Source organism: Fukomys damarensis, unplaced genomic scaffold (assembly GCF_012274545.1).
Source record: "Fukomys damarensis isolate Sample0158 unplaced genomic scaffold, DMR_v1.0_HiC HiC_scaffold_11, whole genome shotgun sequence".
Taxonomy (NCBI): Eukaryota; Metazoa; Chordata; class Mammalia; order Rodentia; family Bathyergidae; genus Fukomys; species Fukomys damarensis.
The window spans coordinates 43,841,256-43,862,040 of NW_022900923.1; the positions used below are offsets into that span (position 1 = coordinate 43,841,256).

General features: G+C 57.4%; 1 protein-coding gene across 1 annotated transcript in view; it reads left to right on the forward strand.

Moving 5' to 3' along the window:
• Positions 1-20,785, forward strand: part of Mfsd4a (major facilitator superfamily domain containing 4A) — a 25,356-nt gene that overhangs the window by 270 nt on the left and 4,301 nt on the right. The window contains exons 2-8 of the mRNA XM_010613066.1: positions 8,053-8,058; positions 8,750-8,947; positions 9,415-9,675; positions 11,777-11,942; positions 12,338-12,453; positions 13,195-13,368; positions 19,300-19,447. Of these exons, the coding sequence (XP_010611368.1) occupies positions 8,053-8,058; positions 8,750-8,947; positions 9,415-9,675; positions 11,777-11,942; positions 12,338-12,453; positions 13,195-13,368; positions 19,300-19,447 (1,069 nt within the window). The remainder of the gene's footprint in view (positions 1-8,052; positions 8,059-8,749; positions 8,948-9,414; positions 9,676-11,776; positions 11,943-12,337; positions 12,454-13,194; positions 13,369-19,299; positions 19,448-20,785) is intronic.

Genomic DNA, 20,785 nt, shown 5'->3' on the forward strand with positions numbered 1-20,785 from the left:
GTGACTTGTGAATTATTTATTTGGCTTCACTCACCCCTGTGAGAGGGTAGAACCAGTTCCCACCGCTCCCCACCTCCACCCTCGCAGTCCAGGCAGGCCCTGGCGGTGGAGCTGGCAGAGGTGGGGGCTTCTGCACAGCCGTCTGAGGTGGGTCGCAGCCCAGCTGCCAGGGGCGGAATTGGCAGCGAGTTGGAAAGGGTGGGATGGCGCGCGGGCGGGGCGGCGCTGCGGTTTGACCAGGTGCCCCGGGTGGTTCGGCTCATAGCTTGCTCCGCATCAGTGACACAGGCTGTCCCTTGCCTAGGTGGCCACGGGGCAGGTGGGTTCTGTGAGGCTCTGCCCCTGAGGGAGCTGGGGGGATTCTTCTGTCTCAGCCACACAGGACCTTGTGGCTCCAGCAGGTCCTGGGCACAGAACCTGCCATCCCGAGCGGGTCAGCTGAGCCTCGATCCCTGTGCTGAGGGCCGCTTTCAGCCATGTTGCTCCTCCCTGGCCTCTGCTGCAGGACAGAGCTCTGGCCTCTCTCTGGCATGGTGCGCAGTGATGCCCCTTTTGATACCACTGCAGAGCCTCATTCCCCTGGGCACGGCCACCTCTGCAGCCCTTCTAAGGGTCAGCAGGGATGCAGAGACCCAGCGTGGGGGCTGGATGACTTGCACCAAGAGGCCTTGTGTGATTTTCCGAGTCCTGGCTCCTGGCTGAGTGTTTCCTGGATGGCAGGAACTCAAGCAAGCAGCTGGCCTGGGGACAAAACAACAGTTGGGCCATCCCAGGGGAACTTCTAGGCCGAGGCCTCTTGCCCTCTGGCTGGCTCCTAGAGGGGCTCAGCCGTCTGGGTGCTCGTGTGCACCTTGCTTCCCCAGCTGATGGGGAGGTGCACGGAGGGACCCCATGAGGGAGTGGTTATCCTCACTTCTCCAGGCCTTCCTGTAACCTGCAGAATTTCCCTCTTAGCCAGCAAATCTCCCGAGCAAGCAGTCTTTCTGTGGGTTGGGAATAGGATCCACTGTGCAGCAGTTAGAAAACCTTAGGAAAAAGCTTGAGATCCATTCTGCCCAGAGATCAGCCTAGAGGAATGCAGAGGGTAAACTCTCAATACCAGCGGCGTTTTGTGTGTTGGACTGTGTTTCAGTGTTTAAACCCGCAGAAGCTTCTCACCTGGAACTTTTTAAGAACGTGTGTAGTGAAAGCAAACAGGAAAACGAGGAGAACTCCGGCTGACAGGTTGGCAGGCCTGGCTTTGCGTAGTGGGCAGAGGTGGACGCCCAGCTGGGCCACCTCTTCCTGGCTGGCTTTGTGCCTCCCTCTGGGCTCTGTGTAGGCAGCAGAGAGGGTCCTGCAGCAGGAAACCGACTGGCAGCAAAGAAAAATGATGATACTAACAAGAACACCGATCGTGTGCGCTCCCTCTCAGCCAGGCACTATTCTTAGTATTTCAGTTACATCCACCCATTTCAGCTTCACCACAGCCCTGCAGAGCAGCGCTGGTAACTCCATTTTATACACAGGGAAGCCAGGGCACAGAGAGGTTAAGAAGTTAGCCCTCCACCGCACAGTTACTGAGGAGAGACCTTGCCAGGATGCAAGCTGGGCATTTGTCTCTAGAACCGGATACCTGGAGTGTGGCTCTTACTTTGAGTAGTCAGATTCCTCTCTGCAGATGAGGCCCAGGCAGGAGGTGAGTGATCCAGTGATATTCACTGGCTGCACGTGTTTGGGCTCTGAGGGCCATGTTGGGTCTCCTCGGCTTCCTGCTGGGATCCTTCCTGCAGGGTGGGGTAGGCCCTAGGGGTGGCTCAGGTTTAGATTCTGAATTTAGGTCTTCCTGCCTTGGAGCACTGTGCTAGAGAGCCCTTCCTTCTGATGAAGAGCGAAGCAGACGGCCCATGAGGTGGGGGCGGGGCGCCCAGGGGTGAGCCTGAGTGAGGGCAGCGGTGACACCTGTGAGTCCTCAGTGAGTCCCCTGCCAGCTGAGTCGCCAGCCTCCGCACCTTGGTTGGTGGGCCTCGCCCATCCCTGTTGACACATTAATCCCCCTGCGCGTAAGTGCTTTCGGCTTACATGATTACCAGCCGGTGTGCCGGGCTGGCATCCCGAGCGAGGGCTTGGTTTAACAGATCTTCAAGGGCCAGCTGCTGCGAGGGCGTGGGGGGGAGTGCCGCATGACACAGCCCAGAGAGTCGGGCAGCGCCTCCTTCTCTAGGGCTCTGCTCAGGACCCGCCCACCGCTCTGCCCAAAACCAGAGTCCTGGACCAAAGGGGGCTTCTGAATGCTCCCATGGGCTGGAGATGGAGGGAGAGCATGCAGGGGCTGGGATGTGAGAGCGGGTGGGTGGCTGGGGGACCTGCGCCCCCCTCTGCTCGAAGCTGCACCCCCTAAAGTTTCTGGCAGACACTGATACCCCAGAGGAGCCCCCAGATGCAGACCCAGAGGGGGTTAGTGGGGTACGAGCACAGCCAGAAGAATCTGAGCTACACCCTCCTTAGGAAAAGCTTGCTGAGCTCAAGGAGGAACTCTTTCAGAGAAGAGAAACAGAAAGCCACCTGCTCGACAGGATGAATAGGTGTGTGCTTCATCAGACAGGAAAGGGGGAAGGGTAGTTAGACAGGAGGTGACTGGTTTTTTTCTGGCTTCTTGGCGACCTGCCTGACCACCCCAGCGGTTGGGAGACCCCCTTATCTGGGAGGCCTCTGGGGCAGGTCTATGACCTGAGACCTCGCTGCCTTCTCCCAGCCTCCCGTATCGCCCTCCAGACCAAAGGCCGGTTGAGGTCTTTCCTTTCCCTCTTCACTTTTTCCTTATTTACTGTTCCCTCAGTTGCTTCAGTCCACACGTCCTGCCCTGCCTGAGACCCAGCTGTGACTTCCTTCTGCCCCTAATGTCAAGCCCAGTCTTCACACCTGGTTCCCAGGCCACTCTTGGACCTGGTCCCACCGTCCCTGGATACAGTGCCAGCCAGTCCCCTCTCTGAGCCGGGCTGTGGCTGGCCTCCCTTCTGCACAGCCTCTGCCTGTCCACCCTGCAGCTTTCCACCTTTCAGGATGCCACAGACCCATGCCAGACACCTGCTAGGAGTCCAGCATCAGACATGGTCTAGTTTTAAAAACTCATTTTGCCATGGAGTTACCATAGTACCCAGGAGTTCCTCTCTTAGGTACAGACCTTAGAGATGGGAAAACCTTTGTCCACACAAAAACTTGTGCATGCAAATTTATAGCAACATTATTTGTAATTCTCAGATGAAATTAGAGACAAACCAAATATCCAGGAATAGGTGGATGGGTAAATAACAGGAGGCATATCCAATTCATAGTAGACAAGATCTAGAATGAGCCTAGGTACTCACCAAAGGATGAATGGGTAAAGAAAATACAGTGTAGGGCTAGGGATTTAGCTCAGTGGTTCCGCTGCCTGCCTCGCAAATGAGAGGTACCGAGTTCAATCCCCTGTACCAAAAAAAAAAAAAAATATGGTGCATATACATGGTGGAATATTACTCAGCTATAAAGAAGAGCAAAATCATGTCATTTGCAGGAAAAAAATGGATGGAACTAGAACTCATGTTAAGTGAAATAAGCCCAACTCAGAAAGACAAGCATCATATATTTTCCTGAATGTGTGGTATTTAAAAAAGAAAGGATAGTAGGAAAGTAGAAGGCAGACTATTGGACAAAAGGGAGGGGAGGGATTTGTAAGGAAGAGTAGTGGGCGGGTGGATATGAATGCAATATGTTCTGTGAGAGAGAGTGTGTGTGTGTGTATGAAAATGCCACATTGAAACCTAGTACTTGGTTAATAGGCACTAATAAAAATACTTTAGAAAATATATAAGGTAAACAAAATGGCACATCCATACAGTACAGTGTCCTTCAGCCAGTATGCTGAGTGGGCAAAAGCCAGCATGGAGAGGCCGCGGGGTATTTCTGTCCCCAGAATATCCCGACCAGGGGAAGGGTAGCTGCAGGGAGCTTGTGAGGACCTGCCTGGGAGCTGCTGGAGGGTACAGGCTTTGTTCCCGAGGTGACAGAAAAGCTCTGAAATTAGTTCATCATGATGATGTCACAGTTCAGGAGATGCTAAAACAAACAAACTTGAGTCGTGTACGTACTTTGTGATCTACAAATATTAAATATCAGGGCTTAAAATCTTTAAAACCCACTTCTCTTAGGAATTTACTCATTCAGCAGATGCCTCCTGAGCCGGGCCCTGTGTGCACGGTGATTATGCCTGATCTCATACGGCTGGCTCTGGAGGGGACGTTAGATGTTGAAATAAAGGAAGCAAAGTGGGTAGGAAAGATGAAATCGGGGTCCTTGTGAGGTACGCAGGGAAGACCTCTCTGGAGGTGACACTGGAGCTGGCTCCTCCGTGACAGCAGAGAGCCAGACACAGAGCATGGGGGCAGGTGTCTAGGCAGACAGACTGCAGCTCAGCTGAGGCCTCAGGTGGCTTCCGGTGTGCCCTGCCTCTCACCGAGTCCTGGGGTCATCTTCGTGCACAGCCAGAGTACAGCATAGTCCTGCCTTGGCCCGGGGTCTCCCCAAAAGAGACCCGTCTGGACCCCCAGACTTGACGTGGGCCCTGGAAGAGCTGAGGGCTGCCCAGTTACCCCCTCTCCCCAGCGCTGCCTCTTCCCCGTCCGTCTGAACTCAGACCCAACGGCTAACCTGTCCTGGCTCCTGGGGTGCCCCGTGTCCCGGTTTCTTGTCCCAGAACCCCATGCTGTCTCACTCAGGGGCTGCCTGCCTCCTTTAGGGTGGATAGGGGTTGGGGCCACCTGAGTGCTGTTCCCTCTCCTTTGCCCTGGTCCTTCAAGATGGTCCTGCTGGGCATGGCAGGGGGAAAGATGTCTCGGGTACCCTGCTGCGTGGAGAGCTCCTGAGCAGGTGTCAGTGCCCCAGACCCTGGGTCCACCCTGGGTGGGTGTTTCCCCGCCCTGGGGGTGGAGGCAGGAGGGGCCAGTGGCATCTCGTCCCTCAGGCTCTCGCTCTGCCCGGCACCATGCGGTCCTCCTCCTTTCACCGAGCCAGGAGAGCAGGTGCCCGAGGCAGGGCCAGGTCAAGGTGACCACGTGTCGTCTGGGCAGGGCAGAGCACGGGGCTGAGAGGGGTCAGCGATATGTCAAGGGCATGGCAGATGTGGCAGGCGGGTGACTCCAGCAGAGCCAGGGGCTGGGTGGGGGCGGAGCGCCCACCTGCACCCTCCGCCATTCGCCTTCTGTGTGGGGCCATTACCATGTGACTTGGTCCTCTCCCAGGGCCCCTGACAGGGTTTCCTCTAACAGGCCCAGGTTAACCCAGGGTGGGCAGGAGATGGTGCCCCTCCTGGCTCACAGACCAGCCTCTCAGGGTTGCCGCAGAGATGTTGAGGTAGTATCCAGGGGCCCTAGCACTGGCCTCTGCACTCTTTCCGTTGGGCGTACTGTTCTGTGTCCAGCCCTGCTCTTTTGGGGGAGCCCAGGGCCAGCAAAGAGGGCCGAGCATAAGGGTGGAGGACTGCTCAGTAGCTTAGGGAGGCCGAGCTTGCCGTCCCATTTTATGACAGAGAAAACTGGAGCTCAGAGGGGCTGAGTGTAAGCAGCTTGCCCCAAGCCACACCACAGGAAGTGGTGGACACGGCTTAGAAGCCAGTCTTCCAGTCACAAATCCCATTACCTCCTTGATGCCACACTCCTGACAGTAATATTTCCATAACTTCTAATTATCCACATTCCTGGAAGAGACCGTTAACCACACCGTTTAAAACAGGCAACCATTGTATCCCAGCCTGGCTGGGAGATATATCTGGAGCTTCTTTTTTCTTGGCAACAACATCTCACTCTAAAGAAATTTCTTCAGGATGATTTTTGGAATGCCCAGGCACCGCCCCTGCAGATCCAAAGGAAAAAGACTTCCTGTGGTATAAATGTCCCCATCCGCTGAGGACAGGGCTCCCCAGTCCTGGCTCTCAAGAGCCCAGGTCCAGGATGGGTGCAGCCCCAGCAGCAGGCTCAAGTCAATCACAGCTGGCGGCAGTGTGGCTTAGCAAGAGGCAGGAGGCATGGGGAGGGAATTCCCTACAGCTGGCTCTGCCTGTGAAGGGCCTGGGACCGAAACAGTTCCCTGTGGGCATCAGCTTTTCTCAAGAATGACAGGGGTAAAAAGGTGCACATGAGTAGAGGCCAGGGCAGGGCAGGGCAGCCTGAGGTGGGCACCTGGGCCCCTTTCCATCTCCTGAGCCTCCTGCTGTTCCACCCTGCACTCTTCCTGTTCTGCCAGGGCCGCTCCCGGCAGATAATCTAGCAGCAAGACTCCCACATCAGCCTCCTGCCAGGCCTGGTCCCTTTGCCTGGCCACCCCATGTGCGGTGGCAGGAGGGGTGCCTCCTCCAGCCCTATCCCCTGTCACTAGCACTGTCTGGGAGCCGGGATTGGGCACCTGCTCAGGGCCACACACAATGCCAGTGAGGAGGCCGGCAGTGGAGCCAGCCGAGACAGCCCCACGTGTTCTGAGCTGTGAGGTGACTGCTGATCTCTGCTGCCTCCTAGTCCTGCCGCTCAGGGCCCTGCAGCCTCTGGCTGATGCTATCCACCAGCGCTGGCCGAGCAGTCGAAGACCCGGCTGGGATCCAGGTCTGTCAGCTACTTTCTCAGCCCAGCCTAGGTGGGGTTTGCTCTTGAGTAAAATGGGCACAAAGTCTACTTCACAGCACTGTCGTGTTTGACAAATGCCCAAGACATGACAAGCGGTGGTGCTTCCTCCTGCGAACTGTGTTGCTCCTTCTTGTCCATCCCTTCCTTTCCCGCAGCTCCTCACCGTTCCTTCCCAGCTCAGTTCACTGACCCAGGTCCTTTGCTGCTTGACTCACTGCTGTTTTTGTCTACCTTCCCCCAGGATTTCCTTGTCTCTTTAGGGTTCTGGGGGTGAGACCGAGGACTCAAGCAGACTAAATAAGAGCTCTCCCACTGAGCTTCCTCCCAGCCCTCGCCTGGGTTTCCCCTGGCCACGAAGAGTGTGTTAATTCTTCTGTGGGGTGTGTCTGCCACGGCGGGGCTGAGGTGTAGGAATGGCGGGTCCTGGCTCCTAGGGTCAGTGGGGAGGGAGTCCCCAGGGCTGCTGTCCCTGGAGCTGGACCACCTTGTGCAGGGAGCGGGAGACAGGGAATTGTTACAGAGCCTGCTGTTACGTCAGCACCCTGGCTGCATGGCTGTCCGCTCTCTCCTGGGTGTGGAGGAGGCGATCGGCAGTGTGGTCTGGGGTTCGGGCTTCGGAGCTCAGAGCGGGGGCACCAGGGACAGTGAGGAGTCCACAGGGACCTGCACAGGCCTCCTCCACGTCACGGCCTCCGGCCCTCAGCTTCCTCCGACCCAGGTCTCTAAGCAGCCCCCTCCCCTTCACTAACCGTAATCTCCCCAACAGATCAGCCTGGAAACAGAAAAGAGAAAATGAGAAAATAACGAACTGCTGCTATCTGCAGAGTTCTCTGATAAAGGATTTAATCAGATGTGGGGCAGATGGGAGAGAGGGCGGAGGGAAGGGGTCCGTGGGTGCTGCCCCACCTCACCGTCCGGTGTTCACAGTCCGAGAAAGTTCCTCCAGAACCTTGGAGCTCGGGCTCCTTCACACCCCACCCGTCCCAACGTTAGCCTTTCAGGCTGCCCAGAGTCTGAAAGTCTTCCTTTCTTCCTTCCTCTTCTTCATTTTTTTAATTTCTGAAGCTAGGGTGTAGAACCTGGGTCCTCACTCAGACTATGCAAGGGCTCTGCCACTGAGCTCCATCTTCGACCCAGAAAATACGAGTCTGCAATCCATGAATGGGGCAGAAGGTCCCCAGAAGACTCGAGGAGCCTCAGCCACAGCCTCGGGGGAACCCAGCCTGCAGCCTGCTGTGCTCTGGCACTGTCAGGAAGGAAAGGCCCAGCCGGCACGGGCTGACCTCGAGAGTCACTCGCCAGGCACAGTGCCCGCCCCTGACCTCTGCCCGCCGGTGGTTCTGGTGGAGCTGGCCTTGCCTGTTCCTGTGGGGGACACACAGTGGCACACCTCACCCTCGGGCAAGAGGAGGCTCAGCTGAGGACCCTGGGCTCAGTTCCAGCCTGGGTCCCCTCTGCTTGTCCTGGAGATGCCCCCGTAGAACTGTTTACGTGTAAACATTGGGGTTTGCCGTGACCACGGCTGCCAGGTGACTGACACCTGTGGTACACAGGGAGGTACGGGACGGTCCCAAAGAGTGGTTCGGCCCTGAGAGGACCTGTTCGCAGCAGGACACTGAATGAAATAATAGCAGTTAAGCATTGTGAAATGCGTAGGTCCGTAGATTCCCCACCAAAACCATCTCTGACCCTTTTTCTTTCTTTTTTTTGCGGGGGGGTCGCAGTACTGGGGATTGAACCCAGGGCCTTTGCTCTGAACTAGATCCCCAGTCCTCTTTTATGTTTTGGATTTTGAGATAGGGTCTCACTAGGTCACTTAAGTGCCCAGACTGGGTGAGAACCTGCAATCATCCCGTCTCAGCCTCCCAGAGCGCTGGGATTTACAGGCCTGTACCGTCCGTCCTGCCTGGTTCCAGGGTCTCACTGCCGGATTGTTCTCTGAGGACACAGGCGTGTTCAGCAACTTGCCCACAACCCACAGCTAATGAGGGCTGCGGGTTCCCTCAGCTCCCTTCCCTTCCTCCCAGCGGGTGGGTACGTGTCTGGCCAGGGGAGAGCAAGAAGCGGGTGTCGGGAGGCTCGGGCCCTTCTGCTGATGTCACCCTCCCTGTTCCAGCCTGGCCCAGTCGCTATGGGCCCTCTTCACCTCCACGCTAGCCATCTCCCTGGTGTTTGCCGTCATCCCCTTCTGCCGAGACGTGAAGGTGCTGGCCTTGGTCATGGCACTGGCGGGGCTGGCCATGGGCTGCATCGACACGGTGGCCAACATGCAGCTGGTGAGGATATACCAGAAGGACTCGGCCATCTTCCTCCAGGTGAGTGGCTCCCAGCAGCCCACCCCTCCCTCCCAGCCCGCCAGGAGCCTCTCTCTGGCCACAGCGGTGCCTCCGCCCCGCTTGGCCACTGCCAGGCCACTGAGGCGGTCCCTCAGGATGCTGGGCTTGGGTTGTGCCCTCTGGATCCTGCCCACAGAGCCCAGCGCTGAGGAGAGAAAATTGTGAGGAAGCCCCTGCTGGTGGGGCATCAGCTGCCGGGGGTTGAGGTTGACGGCTTGGCCACTGTCATCCACACATGCAGGCCTGGAGGGAGGGCCTGGGCTTCTCCTCACACTCCCTCGCCTTTCCTGCTTCCTCAGCCCTCTTCACCCCCTCTGGACCAGCCAGGGGATCCCTGCTGGGGCATGAGGCGGGGTCAGAGGAGAGGTGACTCCCTCAGGGTGGGGATCTGTCTAGGCCACACTGCCTTAGCCGGACGACTGAGCCAGACCCCCACCCTCCCACAGGTGCTTCATTTCTTTGTGGGCTTTGGCGCTCTGCTGAGCCCCCTGATCGCTGACCCCTTCCTGTCTGAGGCCAGCTGCTTTCCTGCCAACAGCACAGGCAACGCCTCCTCTAGAAGCCACTTGTTCCACGCTGCCCGGGTCCTAGGCCAGCACCATGCAGGAGTCCAGCTTCAGCCCAACCAGACCTTCCCGGGATCGGCCCCAAAGGGTGGGGCTGAGACCCATGTGTCCTACGCCTTCTGGATCATGGCCCTCATCAATGTGAGTGTTGCTGGGGCAGGCTGGGCAGGGAGCTAGTGGACCGTCCACACCTCCTAGGCCACCCACCTCCCAAAGCAGGTTCTTCAGGTTCTGAGACTTGAGGCTGGGAGGCTGGAGGTGGGAGAACCCGGTCCTGGGGGTCATCGGTGAGGCCCCGCCCCTCCACAGTGACTTCTGTGATTGTGGCTCTCCAGGAAGCAGGCAATGAGCAGTTTAGCTTAGTTGCCAGCTGTCTGAGGCTCGGGGGGACACCATTTCTTTCCCTCCACTGCTGGACTCTGGTATCTATCCGTAATCTTCCCGTGCAACCCAAGAGCGAGCGTTTCCCTGGGTTAGCCGGGGCTGGTGTGGTGAGCCTTTTCAGGGACCCCCCACCCCTATCCACAGGCCTCCATTGTTTTGGGACAGTGCCACTTTGGGGCCTGTGTTTCCAAAGGGGGACCTGGGAAGGGAAGGGCACTGTCCCTGAAGCATCAAGGCTGGACTTTTGCCACCAGGAAGCCAGGGGGCTCCGCGGAAGCCCAGGGCCTGTGCTTTCTTGCCCCATGACGAGTCACAGACTGAGGGACCTTGCAGCAGGATTTCCGGACTTCTCCCACTGGTCTGTATCTGAGGATAAACAGTCCACTGCAGGGGAGAATCCGGCCACACCTGCACACGGGCGTGCTCATGCTCACCCCCACACACACACACACACACTGCCTGGAGATAACAGGTTTTCAAGGTGCCACTGCTGTCCCCAGTGAGATTCTCATAGAGGGGGGCAGTACCTGCCAGCCGTGCCCGCCAATCCTCTGTGAAGTGTTCCCCATTACCCAGGTGATGGGGCCTCACTTACAGCTGTTTCCCCTTGGCCTTCACCCAGGCATTCAACCACTGTGGCCTGGGGGTTCCTGCCCACCCCCGGCAGACTGCAGGAAGGGCTGTGTCTGCCCCCTTGGCCCGGGCTCCATGCGGAGCCCATTTATGGCTTTACAGCTGCCAAGGGCTCAATGACCTGGACTCATTCTTGAATGTGCAGAAAAGCTCTCCAGTTCACCCAGGAGGCATCAACCAGGGGTGGGGCACATTTTGTCTTCTGGCCTGGTGTAGTTGTGCCCGCCTCAGAGAGGGTGAGGGGCTCTCCCAGGGCACCACCAGGCTGGGGCTGGCAGCCTGCTCGCCTCCCCTCTGCCCTGGCCCATTGATTGGCCCTGCTCATCCACCTCCTGGAACCTTCTGCAGCTCCCCAGGCCTCCTGCATACTCAGCAAAGTGCCGGAGGTTGAGGCCGAAGCAGGACGTGCAGCAGTTAGACCTGATAAAGAACTTCCTGGCAGCAAGTGAGGTTAGGCCCAGGCAGTGGCACCTGAGGGAGGTGGTGCTGGCTTCTCCAGGCAACCGCAGAGCAAGAGACGATGCCCATTGCTCTGGGGAGCTCAGGGAAGACCAAGTGGCTTAGTGAACAGGGTAGGGAGTCACACTCTGACTGCAGGCACAGTGCTTGTAAACTCTCATTTGTCCATTGAAGTGGGTCTCTGCTGGTGTCTTCCAGTATGGACACCTGCCTAGTACCTGACACTACCAGGCCCCCCTGAGTTGGAGACAGTGCAGGTGGAATTAGGATGCCAACTTCCAGACTAACTCTGCCCAAACCAGCTACATGGGGAGGGCTGTTTTGCTTCCTGGTTCTCTGGCCAACCTTCCGGTTTGAGCAGGACATGACCAAGGGATCACTTTGAGCCTCAGCTGCTGCATCTGGAAAATGGTGCTCAGGATCCTGCCTGGATGCTCCACAGAGCTGTGACGGGCAGGGGCTATGTTGCTCTGCTCAGCGTGGTATGATCCACAGCACACAGGCACAGGAGGTGGCAGGCTGTGGCCCTGCGCAGAGCAGGACGTTGCAAACCAGTTACCCTGGCACCTCTCTGGGCCAAGTGAGTCGGATTTTGAAAGACTGTCTTTTGAGGGCAACCGGTGTGCCCCAGCCCAAGGACTGGCTGGGCGCACCCTGGGAAAGAGCATCTTCTCCCAGGACCCTGAAGAGCCAGCGTGCGTGTACAGCACTCGGAGGGGTGGGGAAGGGGACGGCAGGGCTGCCTTGACCCTTTACCATCCTGCAGCTTCCAGTGCCCATGGCCGTGCTGTTTCTGCTCTCCAAGGAGCGGCTGCTGACCTGCTATGCTCAGCGCAAGCCCCTCCTGCTGCCTGCGGATGAGCTCGCGCTGGAGACCCGGCCCCCTGAGAAGGAAGAAGACTCACTGTCCTCGAAGTTCCAGCCATATCCAGGTGGGGGCGCCAGCGAGCATCTTCACTCAGCCTGGCCTGGAGGCTTCCATGGCTACCCTGCCCCAGGAAGGTGACCCCAGATCTCAGGGTATAAGGGCTAGAAACACTTTGGCCCCGTGTCCTGGAGAAGCAGCAGAGGAAAGGCCTGACCAAGGGAATGTGGAAGGCGAACACCTGGCTTCGACCTCCATACCACCCAACCCTGCCTGTGCGACCCTGGGCAAGTCGCTTGGTCTCTGGTTCCATCAGGCCTGGAGGCAGACAGAGGCTGCTCCTAACAGGTAGCCGAAAGCTACAGAAGAGAGGCAGTAATGGCCCACGCTGCCGGGCATTTCTGACCCCTGCCACTTCCCTGGGGGATCCAAGGGGGGCTCACCCTGCCCTTCCTCCCCCAGGGCCTGAGGACCTCTTCAGCTGCTGCCAGAGGAAGAACTTCCGGGGAGCCCCTTGTTCCTTCTTCGCCATCCACATCACGGCGGCCCTGGTCCTGTTCATGACGGACGGGATGACGGTGAGCCTGGGAGCGGCAGCCCTTGTTCAGTTCCGTGGCCACAGTGTCCAGTCCTCTCAGAGCTGCTCGGGGCCCACCAGTGGGCTGTCCCTGCTGGTGTTTTGTTCTCTTAGGTCTCCTTAGAGGTCTGTCTGCTTTTCACTGACCACAGACCCCAGGTCTTACAGGGGCAGAGCCCTGTTCCCCTCACTACGGTGGACACCAGGGCACTTGGCCCCCGGCACCCGTGCGGGTCGGATGCCAACCGTGACCTCCGTCATGTGGGTTAGCGCCTCTCCCTGGAAATCTAGGACAGGTCAGGGCAGGTCAGGGGATCGAACTCGGGTCCTTCAGCTTGTGAGGCAGGCGGCGGAACCACTGAGCTATAACCCTGGCCCAGGGCATCTTGAGTGACCAGCTGCTTGCTAGCAGAGCGACCCTCCAGAGAGAAGCCCTAAAGACCTAGGAGAGTACTTGAGGTGGGCCTGGTTGGCTTCTCCCTCAGGGCGACCTTGGGAGTCAGTGCCCTGCCTGCTCACCTGCACAAGGAGATGCTCGTGCATATGTTTTTCAAAGCTGAGGGACAGCACATGTCTGACAGTCCCCACGGGGACCCAGTGATGTGGTGGGTGAAGGCTGTAAGCGGCAGCACCTGGATTCTGTCCCAGCGTGGGCCCGAATTTGCAGCAGGGTCTGGGGACAGAGCCACCCGTTCCTCCTCAGCCTCTGAGCACAGTGTGCTCAGGCCTGGTCTCCCCACAGGGGGCGTACTCCGCCTTTGTGTACAGCTATGCTGTGGAGAAGCCGCTGTCTGTGGGCCACAAGGTGGCCGGGTACCTCCCCAGCCTCTTCTGGGGCTTCGTCACGCTGGGCCGGCTCATCTCCATCGCCGTCTCCTCGAGGATGAGGCCAGCCACCATGGTCTTCGTCAACCTGGTGAGTCGCCGGGGCCTCTGTACCCTTCCGAGCCACCCAGAATGCATCCTCTTCTGGCCCCCGCTGCCACCACGCAGGACGTGTGCTTGGGGCTGGCCTCTGGTGCTGATGTGGAGGAACGTAGAGGGGTGGACGGAGGAGAGCGACTGGGAGGTGGAGCCTGCCTGTGGGACCTGTGCCTTCCCCTCTCTGGGCCCTGACTTTGTACGCCTACAAGCACGAGTACCGGGGAGCAGACTCCGGCTGACAACCACTGGGACGCAGGAAAGGGTGCTGGTCGTGCTGCCTGTATTACCGTGGCGCCCAGCTGGTCCAAGCCCAGCGGTGGCTGAGATCTCCCAGCCTTCAGCATCGGTGCCACTGGGCTGAGGCTGGAATTTGCTTTCTGGGTGACTCGCATGGCTTCAAGGACCAGGAGTCGCCCTCGGGTTGTGGTCCTGTCCTGATGTAAATCCGCGTCACCTCCTGTAACAGGTTCAGAGTACAGATTCCCACAGGGTCACCAGGCCCAGCCCACTGAGACCTGATGTACCGCTGTCACGTCCTGTCCCGGGCCTCGGGCTCTGCCCAGACGCCTCCAGTGACCGGGAGGGAGCTCACTGCTCTTCCAGGTGGTCCCATCCTCCGTAAAAACGTCCTTACTCACTGGGGCTTCTCAAGAGAAGGGGTGTGGCCAGAATGTTGGAGACGCAGAGGCAAAGACCATGAGCTGGCAGAGATCTTAGACTTGGCCTGTGCTGGTTGATGATCTGCAGGGAAGAAATTTCAGTACATAGAGGGGAGTGGGTAGGAGCGACACCCCAAGGCTTGGGTCAGAGGGGATGGGGCGTGAGGCCGCTTATGGACTCTGCTCTGCAGATCCTCCTGAGACGGAGGGAGTTGCACGGCAGGACTCGGACTTGTTGTGGAGGAGGAAGGGCAGAAGGCTGAGGAGAGGACTCTGGGAAATGTCAAGGGTGGAGAAGAGCTGAGCCAGGAAGGCCCTGGGAGGTGGGGGCCGAGCTCAGGGAAGAGAGAGTCAGACTCCAGAAGTCTCCATGGGGCAGCCAAGGAAGGGGTCAGGCACTGACAGTGCCCACCCATGGCATCCTCTTCAAGGGAGGACATGAGACCTGTTGCTAAGGGAGAAATCAGGGAAAGGGGGCCCGGGCTTTAGAGAATGTACAAGGTGTGAGGGTCTATGTGGTAGGCACTGCCCATGAACGCCCACCTGGAGCAGGGCACAGTGGCACTCCAGAGGCTGAGGCAGGAGAATTTCAAGTTTGAGGTCAGCCTAGGGTGAGAATCTGTCTCAAAACAACAGCAAATCAGGCTGGGGATTTAGCTCAGTGGTTCTACCGCCTGCCTCACAAGCACAAGGTCCGGAGTTCAATCCTGGTACCAAAAAAAAAAAAAAAGAAAAAAAATCAAACTAAACAAACAGCCTACTTGGGGTGCTGGTTTTTAAAAAGTCAGTCAGACTGGGCATGGTGACACACGCCTGTAATCCCAGCACTCAGGAGGCTGAGGCAGGAGGATTGATTGCTGTGAGTTCGAGACCAGCCTGGGCTACAGAGTGAGTTCCTGGTTAGTCTCAACTACGTAGTGAGACCCTGTCTCAAAAATCCAAAAAAAAAAAAAAAAAACGGCAGTCAGATTCCTGGGCCCAGGGCAGACAGTTGAATCAGAACATCCAGGGGCGGCCTGGCCATTTCTAGATTTAACCAACACCCTGGATTCACATCGTGGGCAAGTGCGGGCCAGCACTGTCCTAGAGTGAACGGTGGCGTTTTGCGGCAAGGCTCCCTCTGCGGCAGCTGTGAGGAAACAGTGTCCTGGCCCCTGCAGCCGCTCCCAAGTCGGTCACCCTGTCCTGGCTGTCTCGGGCTGAACGGCCATTTCTGACTCAGTGCCACACCCCGTGTGAGGCCGCGTGGGAACGGCCAGGATTCTGAGGCCAGGACCCAGCCTCCAGGGGGCAGCAGCCTGCCAGGTGAGGTAGTAGGGGTCACTGGCTGTGGCTAGGGCCACAGGTGAGGGAGGAGAGTCCTCGACAGACAGTCTTCTGTCACCGAGGCCGAGGTGAGGGAGGTGGTTTATTTCAAACTTCCCCAAATCTACAGATTTTCAGAATGACTGCCTTGCAGACTTGCCTGACAGTGCCTGTGGTTTGTGTGAGATGAAATCAAAATACACAGTGAATGTTTAAATAAAAATAAACTATTACAGTAAAAGACACATCGCCATTAGTCTCCCTCAGAACACTCTCCAACTTGGAGCACCCTTACCCACTCTTCTTGCTACTTTTATTTTACTTTTAAGAGCTGGTGTCTCACAATGTATTATAATGCCTTGAACTCACCATGCAGCGCAGGTTGGCCTTGAACTCTCGAGAGATCCTCCTTCCCCAGCCTCCTGAGTGCTGGGATTGCGGGCTCGGTCTTTCCACTCTCTGAAGCGGTTCTGGAAATCCTCTTTCATGAGTGTCTTTATGAGGTGTGATCAGAAATAGGGTGAATGCTGCTGCCGAGTGCCGTCCAGTGGAAGGCGGGGCCCATGAAAGCATGACAGTGAGCCCTCATCGCCTTACTCACCAGGTCTGGCATCGTGTGACTTCCGACTCTTCTCCAAAGTCACAATGACCACGAAAGGTGAACATTTTGAATCCATTCGGAACATTGAGGCCGCCGTGCTGGCACAACTAGAGACCTTCAGGAAAGAGGGCTCCCAGAACTGCTCCAGATAGCTTCAAGGTCAAAAGGACCCGTGTGTCTGAGGACAGAGGGGCTATTGTGAGGGGGGTAATGGCAGTGCATCTTTCATTGCAAATTTTAAAAATTTTTTAAATTAAACATTGACCGTATCCTCCGGTCGCGTCACGCACGGGGGTGGCCATGTTGGGGGAGGTACAATCACAGCCGTGCCTGAGCTGTGCAGGCTCATTACAGAAGGCACGAGCCGGGTGACACGCAGAGGACCCTGCCGGGGAAGGGCCTGGGCAGGGGCAGTGGACACGGCGGGGACGAGGGGCAGGAGATGAGCCTGGGAGGTGGGCCGTGGCTACACCTGTGCGCCTCTGCAGTCCGGGTCTGGGTGCGCACTAAGTGGGCGGGAATCTGACAGACGTGATTTTCACTGCATTTCCACCCGCCCTGTGACCCCTGGGAGTCCACTGTCAGCTCCAGGACGTGTCTGCTGTGTGGTCCAGGGCTGACAGGGAGGGTGCCGGGCGGAGGGGTGAGGCGGATGGGACGCTCCTGAGCATAGGAGGAAGGGGACGAGGAGGCAAGGACTCCCTTGGCGTCGGGCCTGAGCGCAGAGGAACAGAGGTGTACTTACCGCCGGGCTTCCCGTCCCTGTGATGAAATACCCGAGGTCACTGTAAAGAGGAAGGGGTTATTTCGGTCACGCTTTGGCAGCTCCGGTCCATGAGGCGGTGGATACCCGGCCCTGGGCCTGTAGTGGGCGAACAGGTGGGGATGGCAGGATGTGCAGCAGGTGAGTGGGCGGGAGCAGAGAGAGGGGCAAGGGCCAAGGTCCCACCATGCCCTGCAAGGCCACCACCTCCCAGTTGCACCACCCTGGGGACCGCGCCTTTACGCGTGGGCCTTTCACAATCTAGATGGGAACAAGGACGCTATTTGGTTTCTTCTTTATCTGAAAGCCAAGGTTTCACTGGCTCGTTTATTGCAGAGTATTTGCTCCTCAATGCCACCTCGACCCGATTCTCCACCAGGGTCCTTAGCGACCACGGAGCTGCGGCCAGCCCTGTGCCCTGCTGCTCCCTCTCGCTCCACCTCACACAGCCTGGCCGGTCCAGTTTCTCCCTGCCTCAGCATTCAGGCCACGGTGGTGCTGGACACAGCCGAATGCCTGTGCACAGCGGGGTGTGGCCCTCGTCTGAGCCTCACAGCCCCTGGAGCCCAGCCGCCCACCCTGTCCTCCCCGCCCTCCCGTGTGGCAGTGGCAGTGGGTCAGACTCCAGCGAAGGAGCAGGCTGGTGGAGGAAGCTGAAAGTTTGGTTTGAGCCAGCCCGTTAGCCTCCCAGTGACTTCTGCAGCAGAGAGGCTGTTTTCTGTGCAAGTCCGGAGCTCTGGACACAGGTCCTGGCTGGGGGATGAGAGATTTGAAACCAAGGAGCTGGACTACAGGGAAACAGAGATGGAGAAGGACTGGAATAGCCCCGATAGTAGGAGACTGAGCAGAGAGGGAAGGAGGAGCAACAGTTTAATACACTGCATTTAGGACCGCAGGGGTGGCTGCTGCTCCTGCGGTTTTGGGCGGTGAGGGAATGTGCTTCCGGCTCAGGAGAGAGCTCTGTTCACGGAGAAGCCTGAGTCTGGTGTGGCGCTATGACAGCTGGGGGCGCTGGGGGGCAGCACAGGCTCCTGGATCGCCGGACGCTGCTCTCACAGTTGGAGAGCAGCCCAGGGGGTACTGTGACTCTGAGGGTCTCTTCCTTTCTGCCTGGACAGCTCCTCATCTGTGAAGCAGAAGGAATAGGGGTTGGACTAGATGAGATTTTTGTGCAGACTTTCTAGGTCTTTCTAGGTCCTGTATTCTTAATTTTTCCTAGAAACAGATGTCCTCACCCAGGGAATTGTATTTTGTGGTTTGGGATCCAACTCAGGGCCTGGCACATGCTAGGCAAGTGCTTTACTACTGAGCCGAAGTCCCAGCCTTGACCCACAGATATTTCCCCTCATTGTTATGGGTTGGAGCCACCCATGGTGGCTCACACCTGTACTCCCTGCTACTTGGGAGGCTGAGGCAGGAAGATACAAGTTTGAGGGAGGAATGCACAATTTAATGAGATACTTACTCAAAACTCTTTTAAAGGGCTGGGGATGAACCAGGCGTGGTGGTGCACACCTGTAATCCCAGCATTCAGGATGCTGAGGCAGGAGGGTCGCTGTGAGTTCAAGGCCAGTCTGAACTACAGAGTGAGACCCTGTCTCAAAAAGAGGGTGGGGTGGGGATGTAGCTCGGTGGCTGAGCAGCCCTGGATTTGATCCCTAGTACCAGAAAAGAATCCCACACGTAAACGCTAGGAGTAACACTTGTCCAAAGCCTCACACATGGCAGCTTTTTGTGTGTGTTATTTCACCACCAGCCTCCAGGTTAGCTTTTGTAACTGTTCTCCTCTGCACATCGGGAAGCTGAGAATCAGATCGGCTATACCAGGCTCCCACAGCTACAACCGGCACTGGGCTGCAGACCCAGGTCTTGTGCTACCTGGCTTTCTTCCCCCACATGCATTTGGCATAGAAATTACACGGTGGTGACATAAAAACATTTGTAGGAGCCGGAGTATTGCTCAGTGGTAGAGCACTTGCCTGGGATGTGTGGGACTCGGTTCAATCCCAGCACCAGAAAAAAAGTTTTTAAAGTGCTTAGAAACAAGTTTGTTTTTATATATATTTTTTGTTTTGTTTTGTTTTGTCTTGCGATACTGGGAATCAAACTCAGGACCTTGTGCTTGCAAGGCAGGCGCAGTGGAAACAAGATTATTTTAATAAAAATATGTTTGTGCCCAGAGGCCCTCGCTGCACTAGGAAGATTTCTGGGTCCCGCAGCCGTGGCAGGAGTCGCCGACCACCAGTCAGCCTGTGTCTGACCCTAAGAGGCCGGCTGTGTTGCTAGAGGGTGAGGACCCGGTGACCGGCACCCTCTCCTGGCCACCCTGGTTATTCTCTTGGCCCCAGAAGTCTTTGATGGATTCTGCCTCTGTGGTTAGGTCAAATACCTTGGCGTACGTTTAGCGAGTGTGTGGCAGGCGGTTTGCGTACAAACCCAAGTGGGCCCGCGTTCTTCTATTCATCAGGGCCGGGAATGCGGCGGTTCCCGGGTAGACCACGAGGTGGCGCAGCGGCCGCACGGCCCTGCTCCCTGTGTCCTCTATGAGCGCCCCGGGGCTGCCCGCTTTCTAATCCCCTGCGCTTCTGCCTGCAGGTGGGCGTGGTGGTGACATTCCTGGTGCTGCTTATTTTTTCCCACAATGTCATCTTCCTGTTCTCGGGGACGGCTAGTCTGGGCCTGTTCCTCAGCAGCACCTTCCCCAGCGTGCTGGCTTACACCGAGGACCTCCTGCAGTACAAAGGTGAGACGAAAGTCACTGCTGGGCGGCAGCAGGCTCCCCGCGGGCCCCCGCGGCTCCTCCGGTCACCGTTATGTCCGAGTCTGTGACTTCGGGAGCGGAGAGGCAGCGGGGGGCCCCCCTCCCCACAGTGAAGTCTGCAGACCTGCAGCGGTCACGTGCACGGTGGCGATCCCCGATTCAAAGAAAAGTACGGTTGCCTGGAAAGTTAGGGCGGAGCAAGGGCGACTCCAGTGCTGCTGGGCCTTGTCCTCCAGGGTGTTGTCTGAGGCACAGAGGATCGGAACAAGAGCCTGGTTTGGGGTTGATGCCTTTTTGGTGTCAGAAACCTCCACTCCCGGCTGCTGTACCTCTCTCCCTTTCCCCGGCCTCCCCGGGGCATTTAGCAAAGATCTTTTTAAAGATGAGTTCATCAATTGTATTTTGAACACTAAACATCACCCTTGGAAGTAACTAGAGTTGCTCCGGCCGGAAAGCACTGAGGTGAGCCGAGCCTGCAGAGGAGGGGAAGTAGGGTGGGAGGTGGCCCCAGCAGCTCAGCCAGACACAGCACCGTCAGACCGGAAGTCCGCGGAGGACCCCCCCCAGCTAAGTGTGTGCTGCCGCTGCCACTGAGCTTTAAGAGAAATTTTTTTGTGATTAATTTGCACATACTTTGTTTTCAAAATGGAAAATTATGTGTGAAAGTGATCTAGGAAAAAACTCAAACAGTAGAGGCATATTTTAAAGCAGTAGTGGGGCACCGCACATGACCAGTGCCTCCCCCGTCAAAGCACCTGGTCACAGGTGGCCCTGAAGCCCCTGGCCTTGCGGGCAGAAGCCCTGCCTGCTGGGTCATCATCCATCAGCCAGTCACCACCCACCTCTCAGCTTGCAGGATGTAGTGCGGGGCACATAGGAAGGGGTGGCCCCCAGCGGGCCCTAGGGGCAGCCCAGGGACCCCTCCCAGCCCCAGCCCTCAGGGCCTTGACTCAGTAAGGAAATGTCGTGGTCACTGCGTGCCACACAGCACATCCAGAGTTAGAAGCGATCAACTGAGTTTAACAACAATGCCATATGGATTGGCTCTGCCCGCAGACTGCTCAAACACATTTCTTCTCATTTCTCAGTGTCCCTGCCTAAGGTCGGGTCTTACTCACTTGCGTGGAGCACTGAACGGTGCCTGCTTCCCCTGTTTCCAGTCACCCATCCCTGCCTCAGTGGCGCCTGGCTTGTCTCCTGGCCTTCTGTCTTGTCCCCTCTAACCTGCCTGGTTAAGCCTTACAGTCGGCGCCACCTGCCTCACAAGCACAAGGATCGGAGTTCAATACCCCAGTACAAAAAAAAAAAAAAAAAAAAAAA